Here is a 19,416-nt window from a genome sequence, read left to right as displayed (position 1 = left end):
GGGTCTAGTGAGGTAGACCAGAAAACCAGCAGGCTTGTAGGGTAAGTGTTGATGATCCCTGATGTAGAATGTACATCAACTGAACTTGGCTCTATATGTTACAGATATTAGTCAACATGCGCTTTTACTTGGATACATGTTTGGCCACTAAATGCCAGCCTAACAAAATAGGTTTCACATTTCTGTGAATAAGCGGAGAGCCTTAACCATCCACAACACTAAAGCATAATTACTAGAATGATATCGCATTTTTCTGCCTTGAGGAATCATGATGTGTGAAGTGATTACATGACATTTTACTGTTACTGTATACTGCACTGTTTTAGTTTAATTTGTCCAACTGTTATTAGGAGTACAGGGGTGGACAGAATTATGCAAATGCCACATATTACTTTGAAGTAACTAAATCACATTTTAAAAATCTTTGAATCTTTTCAGGAAGTTCTGGAGCACAGGGTCCAAAGTAGATTTCCCACCTCTTTCATCCCCCAAAGAACTGGAGGCTTTTCTTCATTAGAAATTGCTAAATTTCAAACTACACACACTTCAGGAATAGTCAGGGCTACATACACTCTTATGACAGCATTCCAAGAAGATGGTGATGTTTTGAAAACAAAGGCTTTCTTACTCCCTATTAGTTTCTTTATACATACTTTGACATAGTCATTCACTTGAATGGGTTTGTTCAAACGTTTGACTGGTAGTGTATATTTAATATATTTTTGTCCAGCCCCTTTATATGTCATCGTGTTTGTAATCTATTAGAAGAAAATCTATAAGAGAAGTACACGAGAGAACAATAGGACAAATGCTTGTATAAAAATGGTGTACATTCAGGAATTCATCAAACCTGCCTTCAGATCTTTAGCTAATATGGAGGGTGCGCTATTGAAACAGCCTTAGAAAAAGAAAAAGAGAAGCACAGTGTACAACCGGTGTACTCAGGAAAAGGAAGGCTATTGGCCAGATTTAGAAGGTTTATGTGCAGCTATTTGCTCACGATCGGTTTTGAAAGGTTGACAAAAAAAATTCAGCTTGCTTGCAATCATTGGACAGGACTGTATGACCGTCCCTTCGCAACCGATGCGCCAGAGGAGCGTGTGGCGTTTTTGGGCTCTGTTAAAGGCAAAAAAAATGCCGATACAATCAAAGGGTATTTACCTTGTTCTCTAATTTTCATCTGGTTTTACTTATATCACGTTCGTCTTCATGGGAACTTTTTGCAAGAGCTATGAACCACCCAGCTTCGAATATTTCACAGAAATTTAAGTTCATACAGGGAGTGGCAGATGATGATGATGATGATGATAAGCTGGCTGATCTCGACAGTGTGAAGTCTGTTCTTCCTCACCGTGTCACGCTGTTTACCTTATCCTGGCCATACCATTCTTGAAAATACAGCAGGTAACAGACCGGAACTGCACTACGCATATAATGGACTATTTTTGACAGGTACGTTTCTGCATAATATACATTATATTATTAGATTATAGGCTTACGCTTAAGCCTTAATTGCCAACTTTAAAAATATATTATTTTCCAACCTTGTTGTTGTCAGCTCAGCAAGTGTATATTATCTTGCAGCAATGAAATGTAATGACGATTTTGGACCTTTGAAGAACCGTGTTAATCAGCAGATGTGCATTGTCAAAAATGTGTACCTTTGATCTTGCAGACTATAACGCTACGCGTTTGTAAATTGTCTGTGTTGGAGAGTGACCTTAAAAACGAAAAATCAAACGTACTGTTTCACACAATGTAATTCCATGTAGCCCCAGTTAAATTACTTTGTACTTTTAAAGTCAGAAAATTTAGTAGTAGGCTACCCGTTGCTACTACGCAATCACATTTAAAACTTGAAACTTCAACTTTGACTGAAGTTGTATTTTGTTGCGTGACTACTATTTACTAGAGTCGTTTTCTTTAACTTTTATTTACTTTTACCTAGAAATCAATAATGTGTCATTCAGTGTGGGAGGAAACGTTGTCAGCTATACGTTTCACTTGAAATGCTCAACTGAACTAACTAGTATTTCTGGCTTTTCCCAATAGTACTAATAGCTTTCATTGAGATTAATGTGAAATGGTTTCTCGATCGTGTGTGTATCTATCTGTGTGAATACACATATAGTCTCTTTTAGTTTAAATACATTTGTATCTGTTTGTAATAGTATTCTGCACTTCTGTTTTCCGTGTTCAATCATGTCAATTTGACACCTCCAAGATGGCATCTTGCATGAGAATAAATAAGCTAAGGAGGAACACAATTAGAATTGCAAGCATTAGTTTGGTCACTGTTATTGTCAGGTGTCATGATTGTGAGATTATCACAAGAAATTATCATAAAATTATCACTTAAAACATTTTTTTTGGCAAGCTGAACAGATTGGCCACGTGCATTCAAAAAACGGTAACCAGGCTATGCTCTCAAGTATTTATAGTCAGTAAGTAGCATTGCACGAGCCTTGGTTGACAATAGTTGAACAAGGCCTATTTTTTATTTTGAACACATGGGCCTATTGTTTAAACAGGTTCGTTCAGAAGAATATTTTAGAAGTGGGGTTTAGTGTTATATTTATCAATACCTGAGACCACTGGTAAACTCTAAAGAGAAAATATGAAACTTATATTGAAATTAAAATGCATCCAAACGAAAACAAATACATGCAATCTGATATAAATCCAATTTCAAAGAGTGTTAAAGTATAATATAGTAGCCTAAGACTTCTGAATGTTAATATTTGAGTATTTAGTTTTTTGAAATAATATCTATTTGGTATTTGGAGACATTTTATTTTGTTTTTCAACCGGTCCGACTCTCATGATCTTCTAGTAGTGTTCACGTTTTGGACATCTCCATTTGCAGGTCCCCTGTGAGACAACATCTGTTGGTCCGTCTTGTCCTTTTTGTTGCATCAATCAGTGTGACTATCCAGAATGCGCTGCTTCTTACCGAAGAAAATATGGATTTTTATTTTCTTATCTGTCCTGTTACTGTTTTCCCTCATCCACTACTGGCCCCCAGAGGGAAACAGTACTGTTGATGTGGGACCGAGTCAGAGCCAAAAGGCATTTAATGTTCTAAAGGAGAGACTACAAGATGTGACGCGTAGTTATGAAAATATACCATATGTACCGAAGGAAAAAGTGGCAGGGTAAGTAACCATAGAGAAATGTTGGATAATTCCTGAATCCTTTCGTTTCAATGCATTACAGCCTTTAATATGATTGCAGTTGGGAGGGAATTACATTTAATCCCGGGAACTGAACAATTGTTCCTCAGTATGTTTCAACCCAGTTTACTGAACCAGCACTGCTTTCATTGAGCTACTGTACAGTAATAGTTACTTGTCCTATGTCTCATTATAAATCTCCTTCAGGCGACTGGCAGTGAATGGGTGTGTGTGTGAGGCAGATAAGAAGCCGGCTATCGACCTACCCTTTGCCCAGGTCCTTTTTCCCCGTGTCTGGGCCCAGGATGATTTTCACACAGCTTTCCAGAGGGCTGAGCTGGCCAAGGTGAAGAATCGCCGAAAGCAGGAGTTTAACAGCTTACTGCAGAGGTAACTGTACAAGTTAAACAACATGTTCTACTGTGCTGATTTGTGCTGGATACTGTGTAGGGGTTGAGAATATGTTTTTTTTTCAGAGCAAATACCAATCTTTAGTGATCAAGGAGGCCAATGACTGATGTTTAGGGCTGATATACTTTTGCTGTAAAAAAAAAAATGTTACCCTCAAAATGTAAAGTAGCACAAACACCAACACAACTTACTTTAAATTCACGTAAAAATATGTCTAATTAAATACTAGAAAACAGAACATTTTAAATACTATATACTGAAGAATAAAGTGCAGAACTGAACAGAATTTGTTTAGAGATGATATAGATTGCTCCCCAAAATAGGGACATTTTACAGTTTTTTTTACAAACAATCTTCTATGGAGGTACATTTGTGTCTAGGCCATCTTTATGTAGAGCAACAATTCTTTTTTCAGATCCCCAGAGAGTTATTTGCCATTAGGTACCATGTTGAACTTCCAGTGACCAGTATGAGGGAGTGTGCGAGCGATAACACCAAATCTAACACACCTGCTCCCCATTCACACCTGAGACCTTGTAACACTAACGAGTCACATGACACCGGGGAGGGAAAATGGCTAATTGGGCCCAATCTGGACATTTTCACTTAGGGGTCTACTCACTTTTGTTGCCAGCGGTTTAGACATTAATGGCTGTGTGTTGAGTTATTTTGAGGGAACAGCAAATTTACACTGTTTTAGAAGCTGTACACTCACTACTTTACATTGTAGAAAAGTGACATTTCCTCAGTGTTGTCACATGAAAGGATATACTCAAATATTTGCAAAAATGTGAGAGGTGTACTCACTTCTGTGAGATACTGTAGGTAGTCAGTTGAGTAAAGTGCAAAAGCTTGGCAACTGAATTTCATCGCAATGGAGGTGCAAGCTTTAACTATGACGTTACTTTTGCTAAACCTAGATACCATAATGTAAAAACATTAAAAAAATATGGGTAAGTAAACTGTTAGATATAAAATTATAATAATGGTGATGGCAAGAGGAAAGTGAAATAAAAGGTGTTGCCAGAGATCAACATCATAAGAGGCTTTCACACCAACAAGCACCAATGCAGCCACCTTAGTTGTTTCCAGTGAACACCTACAGCACTTAGGAAGCTTGCTGCACCTTCTGGGTTGCAAAGACCGAGAAGAGCTTTGATTGGGCTGAATAAAAGTTGGCCTCTTGTTGGGGTGAAAAACAAACACTACTGCCCAGATAAATAGATAGCTTCAAACAATTTTGGTTACACTTTATTTTGACCGTCCCAAATTCCGTCTGTAGACGTTATGGGTGGCTCAAACTTGTGATTGATACTGTTGTTGACAAAGCTACACAAGCCAAAAATAAGATCAGGATTTCTTTCATCACGTCAGATACTCGAGCCTTCATAAATAAGAAAAAAAATATTTTAGCTATTTGACAAGAATGTCGCTTTCAGCTGCCACTTAATGTACTAGGAAGGCTTTAGTGTGCTCGCTAATTTATACAACCCAGCTTAGGTGACTCCATCCAACAGTCGGCTAGCAGCAAGTTATGCTACGTCTTCAGTTCACGGTTAGGCTATTGGAAATATAGAAAGTCCTTTAGTAATGGGCCTAACTAGCAAACTGCGGTACTAGACACCAGTAGATTAGAACAGTAATGTACTTATCACTCCTTAGTAGAGCAGACGTCAGGCTATAAATGGATCACTGCATGAGAGGATGGAAATAGGGACTGCTTTTTTTTTTTATTATACATTAATCACATTTGCTAATTCATCCTGTTTATATGCAATTTTGATCTCATGTTATTTTCTTCATTCTGTAACAAGCTCCTAAAGAAATACCTGAAAATATCAACTGCATTCATTAAAATTTGATGTGTGTTGATAACTCAGTCAATATCCAAAACAACTGTACTGTAGCATCGAGCATCTTCATCCTTTGTCCACTTCACTCGAATTATGAACCCTTTTGAAACCATGCATTTTGATTGCAGGTATCGGACGCCTGCGGATGTCCTTGTCATTGCCGAGGCCAACAGTCCCTTGGAGTACCCAACCCAGGGAGTGGAGGTTCGCCCTCTCAAGACTGTCCTTATCCCTGGTAAGTGAGGATGGGGTACACCCAGCAAAACATTTAAAACTTACCAAGTCCAGTATTGATCCAATTAGTTGAAATAAAAGATCCCTGAAAATGTTTCATATAAAAAAAAAACACAATTTCTCAAATTGTGCAGTCCTCGAGCAATCCTCCTTCACCAAGACAATCGATCACTCAGTGAAGTCTTTGAAATTGTTGCATTCATATTTTTGTTCTGTATAGTTATTATGTAAAAAATACAGAAAAGTATTTACTCTCTGAACAGAAGGCATTTTTTTTTAGCTTTGGCTATAAATTGTTAAACAACTTCACCAACTTGTTGCCATTTTGCTAACCTTGTTATTGATGATCGAATCCTTTTCTGTATTCCAAGGGCTGGGTCTCAAAGAAAAGCCAAGACCGCTTTACACAGTAAGATTACCTACATCAAAGTCATTTGGTCATCAACTGTGAGAAGAATATATGCGTGTGTGTGTGTGTGTGTGTGTGTGTGTGTGTTTACAGCTCTGGAAAAGTGTCCTCTGCACCTTTTTCTTTCCTTTCCAAAGAAGTCGAAATGGAAGGTTTTTAGTGAGGAACAGAAGCGTTGAATTTGCAGTGGTCTCTTCATTTTAACCCTTCTGTTCCTCACTCAATACCTTCCTTTTCAACTTTTTGCCAGACTGCTTAAGCGGAGCCGGCTAAGAAGAGCGAATGTCTCTTACTGAGTGATTGACTGACTATCCCTTGTTAAGTAGCATAGTGGTTAGAGAAGCAGACCTGCAAACTGTAGGTCCCGAGTTCGTATCTCCTCGCAGGCGAAGCGAAGTACGTGTTATGAATTATTCCGTATAGAAGAAAACTTAGCTGGCTAAAACCTCCAGTGACTACATTGTGGAGGTAAACTTAATGATAAACGTTAGTCAGTTTAACACAGCGTTCAATAGTGTTTAGCAACTGGTAAAATGCGTAATGCCGTGTCGTTATGGTTAAAGGCAGTGCCTCTCAAGTGGAAGCCTCAAGTTCGAATATATTGTGAACAACGACATTTATTTATTTTATTTCTATGATTCTCTCGTCAGTTCACTTGATGAAAAAGTTAGTTATCGTCACCTTTCTTGATAGTTATTGTATCAAAGTCATTCACGAATGAAAGAAAAAAGTACATTGTTATGCCATGAAAGAAAAAAATAAGTTCTGATGCCATGAAATGAAATAGCGTTGGCAGACTGGCTAGCAACTGCTCAATTCCTATGACTGTTTCAGTAAGTTACTGGATACTGGTAAATCCTATTACTGGCTAATAAGCTCTTCAAACAGCCAGCGGCAAAAGCTAACAGTTAACCAATGTTATTTGTGGTGGAGGTAAACTTAGTAAGAAACGTTAGTCAGTTTAAATGTATCAATATCATTCACAAATGGCCAATTTGTTGTGTAAACGGCCAGTGACAAAAGAGGATTTGTTCATAGAAATGAGGCTATACTGACACCCATCCTACGTAGTGCTCTGTGGTGTAGTGCTTAACGACACAGCCTTTCATGTGGGCCACCCGGGTTTGAATCTCAAGAGGGCAGTACTTTTTATTGCGGTCCGGCTGAACTAGGCTTGCCTGGTTTCTTGTTTGGAAATGAATGAAAAAGGTGCAGTGGTCTCGTCATTTTTTCCGGAGCTGTGTGTGTTTGTATGTTGTAATGGGGAGAAGCACAGGGAAATGACCAGGGTTTAGGGCCCTCAAGGGCTTTGAATTAACAAAACTGATATAGTGTTATATATCTCATTATTTTATAAAAATGGGGGTAGAACTGAGATACATTTGGAATTAATACATTATAAATCAGTGCATTTACTCCTGCTATGAAGATCTGGTAGTGTTTTGTTGTTACGTACTATCATTTAGTAGGCCTTGATTGTAATCATATTACTGGACAATTTTAGCAGACATGACTGGTTTATTCCTGTTACTATGCAACAAGTTACCCATAGATCCTTGCTCGTGGTAAAAATCTGAGCTGAATGGCATTCTCCCTGTCATGTCTTCGTAGGTGAATCTGACTGCTACCCTCGGGACGTTTGATGTGTCGGCCACCGTGGATGGGGTCTCAGTAGGAGGAGAGGGAGAGATGCATTTGTACCTGTCTAGTGGTGTCCTGTCCGCTCTGAACAGACAGCTGCAGTTTGTCACTTACACCAACACCCTGTTCCACCCCAGGACGGCGGACACAGGTGGGTCAGTCCCTCGGAACGCTTTGATCTGGGTTAACCCCACTGTAGACCTGATACTGGGTTAACCCCACTGTAGACCTGATACTGGGTTAACCCCACTGTAGACCTGATACTGGGTTAACCCCACTGTAGACCTGATACTGGGTTAACCCCACTGTAGACCTGATACTGGGTTGACCCCACTGTAGACCTGATACTGGGTTGACCCCACTGTAGACCTGATACTGGGTTGACCCCACTGTAGACCTGATACTGGGTTAACCCCACTGTAGACCTGATACTGGGTTGACCCCACTGTAGACCTGATACTGGGTTAACCCCACTGTAGACCTGATACTGGGTTAACCCCACTGTAGACCTGATACTGGGTTAACCCCACTGTAGACCTGATACTGGGTTAACCCCACTGTAGACCTGATACTGGGTTAACCCCACTGTAGACCTGATACTGGGTTAACCCCACTGTAGACCTGATACTGGGTTAACCCCACTGTAGACCTGATACTGGGTTAACCCCACTGTAGACCTGATACTGGGTTAACCCCACTGTAGACCTGATACTGGGTTAACCCCACTGTAGACCTGATACTGGGTTAACCCCACTGTAGACCTGATACTGGGTTAACCCAACTGTAGACCTGATACTGGGTTAACCCCACTGTAGACCTGATACTGGGTTAACCCCACTGTAGACCTGATACTGGGTTAACCCCACTGTAGACCTGATACTGGGTTAACCCCACTGTAGACCTGATACTGGGTTAACCCCACTGTAGACCTGATACTGGGTTAACCCCACTGTAGACCTGATACTGAGTTGACCCCACCGAAGTCTTAATAATGTCCATTACCAGTTATAGTGTTAACAGTACCAACGTATCCTACTTTAAACCACTGTTACTAGGTCATATAACAGCGGCCTTTGACCCCTATTTATATACACATACAGCTTATGTGCAAACAGTATTTTCAGATGTTAAATGTGAAGTTTTAAAAATAACTTCAAGCATGTGATCACCTGTTCGACAACTTTGATCTGTTTGGAAAAATTGCTATGCAATTATATATTAGTTCAGTCAGGGCTGAAGCTGACGTGATGGTCAGAGTCTAGAGACAGTAACTAAAATGTTGCTGGTTTGAATCCAGCCAGCTAAAAAAACATGACTTTGTGCCCTTGAGTAAGGCACTTACCCTAATTGCTCATGAGCCGCTCTGGGTGACAGTGTTAAGTGACTGAAATGTAAAAGTAGTATGTGTTGAAATATGTTCCTCTGCCCTCTTCCAGTGCAGTTTGAGACTGATGGGCACCAGGCAGTTTTCACCATCAAGGTTGGACATGCTGTTACTCCCAAGCTCTATTACTCCGGAGTCACTGAAGGTGTGTGTGTGTGTGTGTGTGTGTGTGTGTGTGTGTGTGTGTGTGTGTGTGTGTGTGTGTGTGTGTGTCAAAGATCAAGACATGTTCTCCGTAGCACATCTCGCTAGCTATGTGCTTTTTATCACACTGCACAATTAACCACGGAGTAAATTCCAGCACCTATGCCAAAAATGTTTTGGTAATAAAATTAAAAAAAACAGCTTTTCCAATAGAGATCCCCTTTCACACTTGCAGGTAATGTTAATGTGACTATAGGACCAGCTTGCTGGAGCAGCCTGATCAGTTTGCTGTGAGTGCCTGTACCTATTGACTGAAGCTGACTCCATTGGGCTTCCAGTTCTGTCTACAGAACATAATGTTGAGGCATGTGAGCGGAACCCATAACCCTGGCATTACATGCTCCATGCACCACATACTGAGCTGCAGAGGATCACCATGTGCAACATTAACCTGATTAAGTTTTATGACCGACTCTGGCCTTGTTATGAAGATGTTATCTGAAGCTATTCCAGAGATGTGTATGTTTCAATGGCCACACGCAACATTTCAGCAGGGAACCGGCATAGAAAAGGTCTGTCCACAATGAAGGTCTGTCTTGAGCAGTGGCAGGGCATGCAATTTAACTACAACCCTAGGCAGGTGACTGACTGTCCGAAAGCACAATCAGATTAAAAGGGCAAGCCTTTTTCCACAAACCTTAGCTGGCTAAGCTCATGCACAGAATTTAGTCTAACTAAGCCTCCCTGGAAGTCTTGCAGTGTTGCACCTTCAGGTCTAGAATCTGGGCCTACACACTTGGAGGAGCACTCATTCACCAACCAACTACTGTAATTAAGTTGACAGGAGGCCAACCTACCAATTGGAGACACTTGAGGAGGATTTTTTCCGAAATCTGGATGGTGCAACGCTAATTTACACCTCAACTTGCGATGCCCCCATGGATTGTTAATGTGCCACAACAAAGAGAAACTGCTGGCTGCAACAATGCAGGAGTGCTACTAGGCTGCACCATTCAGGGAGCTCCAAAACTTTGTTCTGTCATTTTAAAAGAGGAAAGCTGCAAGTAATTACAGTGAATTATGTATGTGAATGTTTTTTTCTTCATCATGAATGCAGGTTTCTTTTTTCCTCAGAATACAACATAACTGCACTTGTCACCATAGCTACCAAGACATTTCTGCGTTATGACAAACTACAAGATCTGATTGACAGCATACGGGTGTTCTACCCCACGGTCACCATAGTGATTGCTGATGACAACGAGCACCCCGAGCCAGTGAAGGGACCACATATTGAGCACTACATCATGCCGTTTGCGAAGGTACGACAGCTTCACTTCGGGGAGTCTCATGTTTCATCAAAGCAGCTTTCATCCAAGTTTTTGGGGATCCACTAGCTTTGCTGGATTTTGTATACTCATCCGAGTATTTAATTAACTCATTTTTATGTTTTTTGTGGCAGCAGTGTAGCCTAGTGGTTAAGAACATTGGGCTAGTAAATAAAAGGGTTAGTTATTATCCCTGAGCGAGCTGACAAGGTGAAAAACCCTGTCCTTCTGTCTCTGAGCAAGACCGTTAACCCAATTTACTTCCATGTCATTGCTGCAAATACGAATCTGTTCCTCTTATAATTACTTGGTGAAATGACAGTTAAAAAACCAGTTCCCTTCTACCAGTTCCCAGTTTTCACGTTCAACAATGGCCGTCACACGTTTGGGTATTGACATACTGGTAATGGAGTCTTTGTCTTTTCTATCCACCTCCAGGGCTGGTTTGCAGGGAGAAATCTGGCGGTGTCCCAGGTCTCCACCAAGTATGTGCTATGGGTGGATGATGACTTCATCTTCACTTCCAACACCAGGCTAGAGAAGATGGTGGATGTCCTGGAGAAGACCACCCTGGACCTGGTGAGTGTGCAGACATGATCACAGGGCGTGTTGTCTCAGGAGGCGTGTGCGGACCTGGTACCGGGGGGCGTGTGCGGACCTGGTACCGGGGGGCGTGTGCGGACCTGGTACCGGGGGGCGTGTGCGGACCTGGTACCGGGGGGCGTGTGCGGACCTGGTACCGGGGGGCGCGTGCGGACCTGTTCCCGGGGAGTGATGGGGTGGCACCTGTAAGGGTAGATAATCAAAATAATGCATGCAAGTAATGCCAGAAGCTTTAAAAGCCTGGTGCATTGTGGTTAGTGTGCAAATACCGTAGGCAAATTTTGTACAGTGTCTACACAGCCTTTACCTGGTTTTCATATGTTTTGACAGGGCCCCAGAGTTTCATTTGTGACATTACTGGAAATTGCTTTTTATCAATTCTCCCCAATGAACCTGAAAGAGTGTGCTGTTTTTTGTAAATGGCATCGATCAAAGTTCCTATAAACATGCATGTATAATCGCAGCCAAAGGTGCTTCGACCAATTGTTGACTAGGAAGGATGGAAACCTATTCATAATTGTACCGTGGGAACGGAGAGATGCACAACCAGTTTGTGGCCAGATTGTCACAAGTTGAGACCTGAGAAAATCTACCACTTGATTTGTGTCAGAGCCAGGGCGTTTTTATTAACTGTTTCAGGTAACTCTATTTTTAACATTTATTATATGGCTCCTTAGCCTCCAGTGACAGAGGGCCTCTGATTCCCTCTGATGCTGTGTTGAATCCTAAGCTGGGAGGTGATCCAAGTCTTGATGTGTTGGCTCTGTACCCGAGAACTTTGGAATTGAAATGATACAAAAATTATGATTTCTAAACGATTCGATTCGAATGAACCCCCCACCCCAACCCCCAGCCCCGCCCACCAACTTCCTGCCACTAGTGAGTTGCTACACAGGAAAGACCAGCAGATGGACTGGGTAGGAAGTCACCGCCTTAAAACCAGAAAAGCTTGAAAATAACAAAATGCGTGCAGTGTTCTGGACAAAGGAATTGGGGGTGGTGTAGTAGAATTTAGCCAACTAGAACCCTTCTTAAGACCGATCAAAATACTCTTTAACACAATAACAGTTTATTATATTTGCAGATGGAGACAGAAAGACACTAACACAAGATTAGTGAAAGTCTGTCTGAGGTGCAGTTTAAAAAAATCATTTTTGTACAGGAAAACTCCTTCCTGGGTTTCACACACACATATGTTTCCCACCTGAAAGAGTGTGCTGTTTTTTGTAAATGGCATCGATCAAAGTTCCTATAAACATGCATGTATAATCGCAGCCAAAGGTGCTTCGACCAATTGTTGACTAGGAAGGATGGAAACCTATTCATAATTGTACCGTGGGAACGGAGAGATGCACAACCAGTTTGTGGCCAGATTGTCACAAGTTGAGACCTGAGAAAATCTACCACTTGATTTGTGTCAGAGCCAGGGCGTTTTTATTAACTGTTTCAGGTAACTCTATTTTTAACATTTATTATATGGCTCCTTAGCCTCCAGTGACAGAGGGCCTCTGATTCCCTCTGATGCTGTGTTGAATCCTAAGCTGGGAGGTGATCCAAGTCTTGATGTGTTGGCTCTGTACCCGAGAACTTTGGAATTGAAATGATACAAAAATTATGATTTCTAAACGATTCGATTCGAATGAACCCCCCACCCCAACCCCCAGCCCCGCCCACCAACTTCCTGCCACTAGTGAGTTGCTACACAGGAAAGACCAGCAGATGGACTGGGTAGGAAGTCACCGCCTTAAAACCAGAAAAGCTTGAAAATAACAAAATGCGTGCAGTGTTCTGGACAAAGGAATTGGGGGTGGTGTAGTAGAATTTAGCCAACTAGAACCCTTCTTAAGACCGATCAAAATACTCTTTAACACAATAACAGTTTATTATATTTGCAGATGGAGACAGAAAGACACTAACACAAGATTAGTGAAAGTCTGTCTGAGGTGCAGTTTAAAAAAATCATTTTTGTACAGGAAAACTCCTTCCTGGGTTTCACACACACATATGTTTCCCACCTGCATTTTACCTCTTGACTTTTGTTTTCTTGTTCCTCTCCTGATTATAGCCCCATTAATATATCTTAACATCTTCCTAATGTCTAAGAACAGGCTCAGTACCTTTCCAATCAGCCCAGCACTAAACTAGTAATTCTCTGCTCCCCTATACATTAGTAGAATTCATTCATACATCAGCTCAATACATTTCTACAACAGTGGATAAGGCAGAAGTTAAGATAAAGCAGAGTAATGCAAGAGCACCGTGCAGAGATAAAACAGGAAATAAGGCATGTTTTGTTCTGGGCATGCATGACTGCCAATGGAACTGACCAACCAATGGTGTTAAGAAACACTGGATGGAATTGAAGAATCCCTGTAACTGAACAGGAAGAACAATACAGCGATGGTAGGCAATGTCAGTTTTCACAGTGGTGTATTTTCAGCCCAATGGATGAGCACTGTATCTCAAAATCACTATCTCTGGGCATAGACGACATTCCATGCTCAGTTGTTTGAATAGGAGATCTGCAGGTGACAAATGGTGTAACATTCACAAAAACATGTTTGAACATTCTTAAATGTATTTGTTAATCATCCTTTGTTAACAATTCCACAATTGTTTGGGGATTTTGACATATGTTTTGTGAACCTATATTCATATATTTCTAGACAGTGATTTTTATTTGGCAGTTGCATTATGTTTTTGTGACTCGCTGTGTATATTTGTGACTCGCTGCTTACAAGTCAACAACATTTTGATAGAAATGTATCTCCTTAACCCTGCATGTTGTACTTTGTCAACCCTCCCATTGCCAAGATAACAGCACCAAGTCACATATAATGTCTGATGAGGGTGGAGAACACATGACAAGGGCTCTGAGACCATTCATCCATGCAGATTCTGTCTAGATCCCCTCGAGTGGTTGGTTTTTGCTTGTGGAACCTCCTCCTCAGCTCACTGCATAGCTTGTCAGTGAGCCATTTTTGTTGCGTGGATCTGGAGGAATACTATGAATCCTAACCAGGTTCTGAGTGCCTATTGAAGCAAAACAGCCCCACAACATTAAATCCGCCACCATACGTCATAGTGGGGAGTAGGGGTTTAAATCCACCACAACGCGTCACAGTGGGGAGTAGGGGTTTAAATCCACCACAACGCGTCACAGTGGGGAGTAGGGGTTTAAATCCGCCACAACAGGTCACAGTGGGGAGTAGGGGTTTAAATCCAACGCGTCACAGTGGGGAGTAGGGGTTTAAATCCACCACAACGCGTCACAGTGGGGAGTAGGGGTTTAAATCCAACGCGTCACAGTGGGGAGTAGGGGTTTAAATCCAACGCGTCACAGTGGGGAGTAGGGGTTTAAATCCACCACAACGCGTCACAGTGGGGAGTAGGGGTTTAAATCCACCACAACGCGTCACAGTGGGGAGTAGGGGTTTAAATCCGCCACAACAGGTCACAGTGGGGAGTAGGGGTTTAAATCCGCCACAACGCGTCACAGTGGGGAGTAGGGGTTTAAATCCACCACAACGCGTCACAGTGGGGAGTAGGGGTTTTCCTGCATGACCACCCTTAGTGGTACAACAAACCCACCTCTGGCTTCTGAGGGCTACGCACTCTATTCCTATGTGGGATAAGCGCACTATTCCTTTGTGGGCTAAGCTCTCTATTCCTTTGTGGGCTAAGCGCTCTATTCCATTGTGGGTTAAGCGCTCTATTCTTTTGGTAGTAGTATCTGTTCCTTTTCGGTGACCAGCACACGTGCATGGTGGCTTTTCCGTTACCTGCCCACTTACTTTGTTCCCCCCGTTTGCCCAGGTTGGCGGGGCTGTGAGAGAGGCCACGGGATACACGGCCAGCTATCGCCACACCCTGTCAGTGGAGGACGGAGGCGAGGAGGGGGACTGTCTGCACATCAGACAGGGATTCCATCACGCCGTCCAGGGATTCCCCAACTGTGTCGTGGCCGACGCCGTCATCAACTTCTTCATGGGGAGGACGGACAGGATGCAGCAGGTGGGATTCGACCCTCGTCTGTCCCGGGCAGCTCATCTAGGTCAGTGTTTTTGTCCCATCGCCAGGGCTTTTTTTTTACCATTGTAACGCAGACGGCCACTAAAGGCCAGTCTTCATCTGGACATCTGGTGGGGTGTGATGAAAGGAAACGTTGCAGCCCCTGCCACTTAAAGAGGGACAGCAGTTGTGATGTAAATGTCAACTTTTTTTTATTACGTTCTTGTAGAGTTCTTTATTGACGGGCTCGGATCCCTCCACATTGGTTCCTGTGATGACGTCATCGTAAACCACGCGTCCAAGATCAAGTTGCCATGGGGCAAGTCGGAAAAGGAGAAGGCCTACCAAAACTTCCGATACTACTCGCCGGGCTCTGGCCAAATCAGAAATAGCCTTTTTTTCTTCAAGAACCGATTACAGTGCTTGTCAAGTAACTAATTCAGGCTCTGCATAACTGTCGCTTGAGTGTTTCTCCAGTATTATCCATAAAAGAACACAGTTGTACATCCAACAGGGTGAACTTAAATCCATAATTTTTCAATGTTTAAATGATATCATGACTTTATCATGATACTAGTAACTTATATAAAATCACCAAAATCAATTATTTTGGTGTTTGTATTGTGGTGACCTTGCTCCGAGCGAAGCCCTGCGTCTAAAAATCGAACAACCAAACAGGGAAGCCCGTCAGACAGTGTGAGGCTCGGCTCAGATTTTGTGTTCTATTGCTGCACTGCTCAAAGGAAAATGTACGTCCTGTTGTAACATTTAAAAATAGGTTTGTGTTGAAAGCAACGTTGCACAACAGGTTTTGGTCAGTTTCACCCATCCGCCCAAGCTCTGTCTGATTGGGTGGGGTGCGTCAGTGAACTGCGATCTGCAGGTCTCGCCACAGTTGTTCACAGTTGTTGAGGTTTGGGTTTTGGCTGGGTCACTCAAGGACAACAGGCATTAATGAAGCTAATCCAGCATTATCTTGTTGGTGGGCTTCGTGTCCCAGTAGTGCAGAGTTTTCCTTGGTTGCACTGGGAGATAAGCGATACCTGACCTAGCATTCACCAAGAAGGCCCGATAGTAAAGAAAAAAAGGTTCTAAACTATAACATTAATTGGATCGTCTTCACTCAGTTTTGATCTGATTGTGTTGTAGAGGCAGGAAGTGCAGATCTGTTCTGTAACCGCCTACGCAGTATTTGTTGTGCTTGCACAATCCTCCCCCTCCACCAAATCAAAGTTCAACTGAATCTGGCACACTACTGAGTCTGGTGTTGTGCTCCTCTTCTGTATAGGGAGGAAAAGGCCACCGACTGAGACTGACTTTGCATTATGATGTTCTAGGTGTACAAGGATATACTGTTCGCACTCCCTTTGAACATAATCTTGATCTATGATTTGCATTTACTTGCTCCTCAATTTTCTATACAAGGAACTATGTAAATTATTTCATACAAATTTGTCTGGTTAGCAATAGGAATATAGACTTTAGAATTAGTTATGAATTCAGTAACTTGTACTTTTTTTCTAAATTTTATGTGTCAAATGCTATTTGTCCACAAGATGGAACCAGAGACTTGAAAATTATAACATTTTGGGATACTATTTTGTCCTCACTGTCAAGTTAATGTTTCAACATTTCAAAGATTTCAATCTGCATACACTTTTGATCTTTATAGTTGAATCAGATCATATTTTTCTGTTTCCATTTTATAGTCGCACACTGTATTTCTGCGTTCTTGAATAGTATCAACCGTCAGTGCTTTGCTGTTATTCACTGTTTATAAATAACCAAAACTATCACTTTGGCGTTGTTAGATCTATTTTATTTAAAGCCGTTAGGTTAATAGTTGCTCATGTAGATTGGGTTGTATAGGTGAAAGAATGAATCGTGGCTCGAGGCTCCTTCAGTATTCAGCAGTCATGGTGCATGTCTCCAGATATTACAGTCACAGCTCTCGCCAGTGTTAGCTACTCTGTCTCTGCTGATTCCCACCATCTAGCTGTTGACCTGGGGGTAGCTGCTGTTATAAAGCAATGTCCCAAGATGGTCTGTCGGGCACGTTACCTGTCTCCATGGAAATGGAGGAACAGATATATAGGTACGCCTAAACAAAGAATACCAAGCTCCTAGGAATAGTGACAGTCATAACATGCATACATATTGAACTAACATCCCTGGTCTCTCCACAGGTGCATCTCAAAAACAAATGATATTGTGGAAAAGTTCATTTCCTCCCGTAATTCAAATAAAAAGGTGACACCTTCATATATTCTATATTCATTACACATAAAGTGAAACATTTCAAGCATTTTTTGTTTGTCTTGATGATAATCTTGATGACAGAAATCCAGTGTCTCAAAATATTAGAATAAAAAAGGTTTAATACAGAAACGTAGACCAGAGAAGAGCTCTAATCAGCAATAATCAGTAATACCACGGGCAGCAAACCAGTTACCAGTTCTTTTTTTCCTTCGACCAGGTAAGACACTTCTGACCATGTCTCTGGTTCAGGAGTGGCTTGACACTAGGAATGTGACACTTTGTAGCCCATTTCCTAGACACATCTGTGCGTGGTGGCACTTGATGCACTGACTCACTTGTGAAGCTCCCCCAAGTTCTTGAATCGACTTTGCTTGACAATCCTCTCAAGGCTGCGGTCACCCCTGTTGCTTGTGCTCCTTTTGCTACCACACTTTTCCCTTCCAGTCAACTTTCTACGAATATGCTTTGATACAGCACTCTGCGAACAGCCAGCCCTCTCAGCAATGATCTTCTGTGGGTTACCCTCCTCATGGAGGGTACAACTGTCTTCTGGACAACTGTCAAGTCAGCAGTCTTCCCCATGATTGTGGTTGTGTTTACTAAACCAGACTGATAGACTGAAGGCTCTGGGAGTTAATTAGATTAGAGCTCTTCTCAGGTCGATATTTCTGTATTGTACATTTTTATTCTAATATTTTGAAATACTGGATTATTGATTTCCATGAGCTGTAAGCCGTAGTCATCAAGATTGAAACAAAAAAGGCTTGAAATGTTTCACTATGTTTAATGAATCTAGAATATATGAAGGTGTCACTTTTGAATTTGAATTACAGATTTTTTTTTTAACTTTTCCACGATATTACATTTTTTGAGATGCGTCTGTATGTAACAACTAAGAGTACACCCAGTTCCTACACCTCCCCCCTGTGGACAGGTGGACAGCATTCCAGTGATCACACTGTATTCTAAATAAGTACTGCTCAGAGAACTAGTCATCTTCATATATTAATGCTCCTTAATGTTGCAGCAGCCTACATCACACTGTTGTATATTTTCTTAAAGATGTATTTTATCTGTGCTGATTTTTGTTGTTATTCATGTTGTATGATGAATATTGTATGAACTGAACATTGTCTGATGTATATTGAATATTGATATATTGATGAATGGTTTGGTATGTCTGCTGTGTGATATTTGTTGTGTTTGAGTGAGCCTGCTGTGCATAACCTTTTAGATTAGTCTGATGTGTTCTCTAGTTGGTGTGATATTGCCGTGGTCTACTACAGCTACATCAGCCCTTTAAACACTTGGCCAGAGTGAGTCCTGTGTACCACTATGGACGCTTTAATTGAAGTGGGCTACTTCCTTCCTGCCAATTAGTAAAACACTCCTTGAGCTTTAAAGGAAGAACTGTCTAGAGGGCTCTTTGAAATATGCACAGGATAAAAAATAACCATCCACGGCGTCCAACTAACATCAAGCAAACAAATAATTAGTTCCCTAGGATTTTTTTTACCCCTGTTTTTGAAATCCCACCACAGAGTTTTATCAGGTCAAGGTAATGTGGTTTAGCTGGTAGGCCCTGTTGACCGCTGGCCAGCAGAGGGCAGCACACTATTACATTCAGTACAACTAGTGTCTCAGCAGTGTGATTGCTAAAACTTTATTTTTTGTTAAATAATTAGATTTTTCTTTATAAAAAAACACCAGCAAAATATACACTTTGTGTACACTAATATTATACTACTTTGTTTCAACAACAAAATGCCAGGCCTATTTTAGGCATATGGGTAGTAAACAGCCTTGGAATTGTGTATTGTTGAATTGAATTGTCCATTATTCAAATATTATTTTAAAAAGCAAAAAACGGGATTATTATATTAACCTCAAAATGATTCTTGCAAGATGGAAGTGTTTTTTTGTTTTGAACAAAGATATGTGATGGAGCATACGTGTGCATGGCTTT

At 41.4% G+C, this 19,416-nt stretch overlaps 1 protein-coding gene across 1 annotated transcript; it reads left to right on the top strand.

Moving 5' to 3' along the window:
• The first annotated feature begins 1,005 nt into the window (after positions 1-1,005).
• On the top strand, positions 1,006-18,167 carry b4galnt1a (beta-1,4-N-acetyl-galactosaminyl transferase 1a). The gene is made up of 11 exons (XM_010875112.3): positions 1,006-1,452; positions 2,867-3,155; positions 3,381-3,563; positions 5,566-5,672; positions 6,043-6,080; positions 7,692-7,872; positions 9,158-9,250; positions 10,384-10,571; positions 11,016-11,156; positions 14,997-15,234; positions 15,421-18,167. The coding sequence occupies exons 2-11, from the start codon at positions 2,938-2,940 to the stop codon at positions 15,627-15,629; spliced, it is 1,596 nt and encodes a 531-aa protein (XP_010873414.1). The 5' UTR covers positions 1,006-1,452; positions 2,867-2,937; the 3' UTR covers positions 15,630-18,167.
• Positions 18,168-19,416: the final 1,249 nt, after the last annotated feature.

Source organism: Esox lucius, chromosome 12 (genome assembly GCF_011004845.1).
Source record: "Esox lucius isolate fEsoLuc1 chromosome 12, fEsoLuc1.pri, whole genome shotgun sequence".
In the NCBI taxonomy this organism is placed as follows: domain Eukaryota; kingdom Metazoa; phylum Chordata; class Actinopteri; order Esociformes; family Esocidae; genus Esox; species Esox lucius.
Note: the sequence above shows the minus strand (reverse complement) of the source record. Positions and strands in the feature narration are given on the sequence as shown.

Excerpts from the sequence above, each read along its gene's own strand:
- b4galnt1a (XM_010875112.3), top strand. The coding sequence starts at position 2,938 with ATGCGCTGCTTCTTACCGAAGAAAATATGGATTTTTATTTTCTTATCT. Across the intron at positions 7,873-9,157 it reads CCCCAGGACGGCGGACACAG|TGCAGTTTGAGACTGATGGG; the intron begins GTGGGTCAGTCC and ends GCCCTCTTCCAG. Across the intron at positions 15,235-15,420 it reads GTCCCGGGCAGCTCATCTAG|AGTTCTTTATTGACGGGCTC; the intron begins GTCAGTGTTTTT and ends ACGTTCTTGTAG.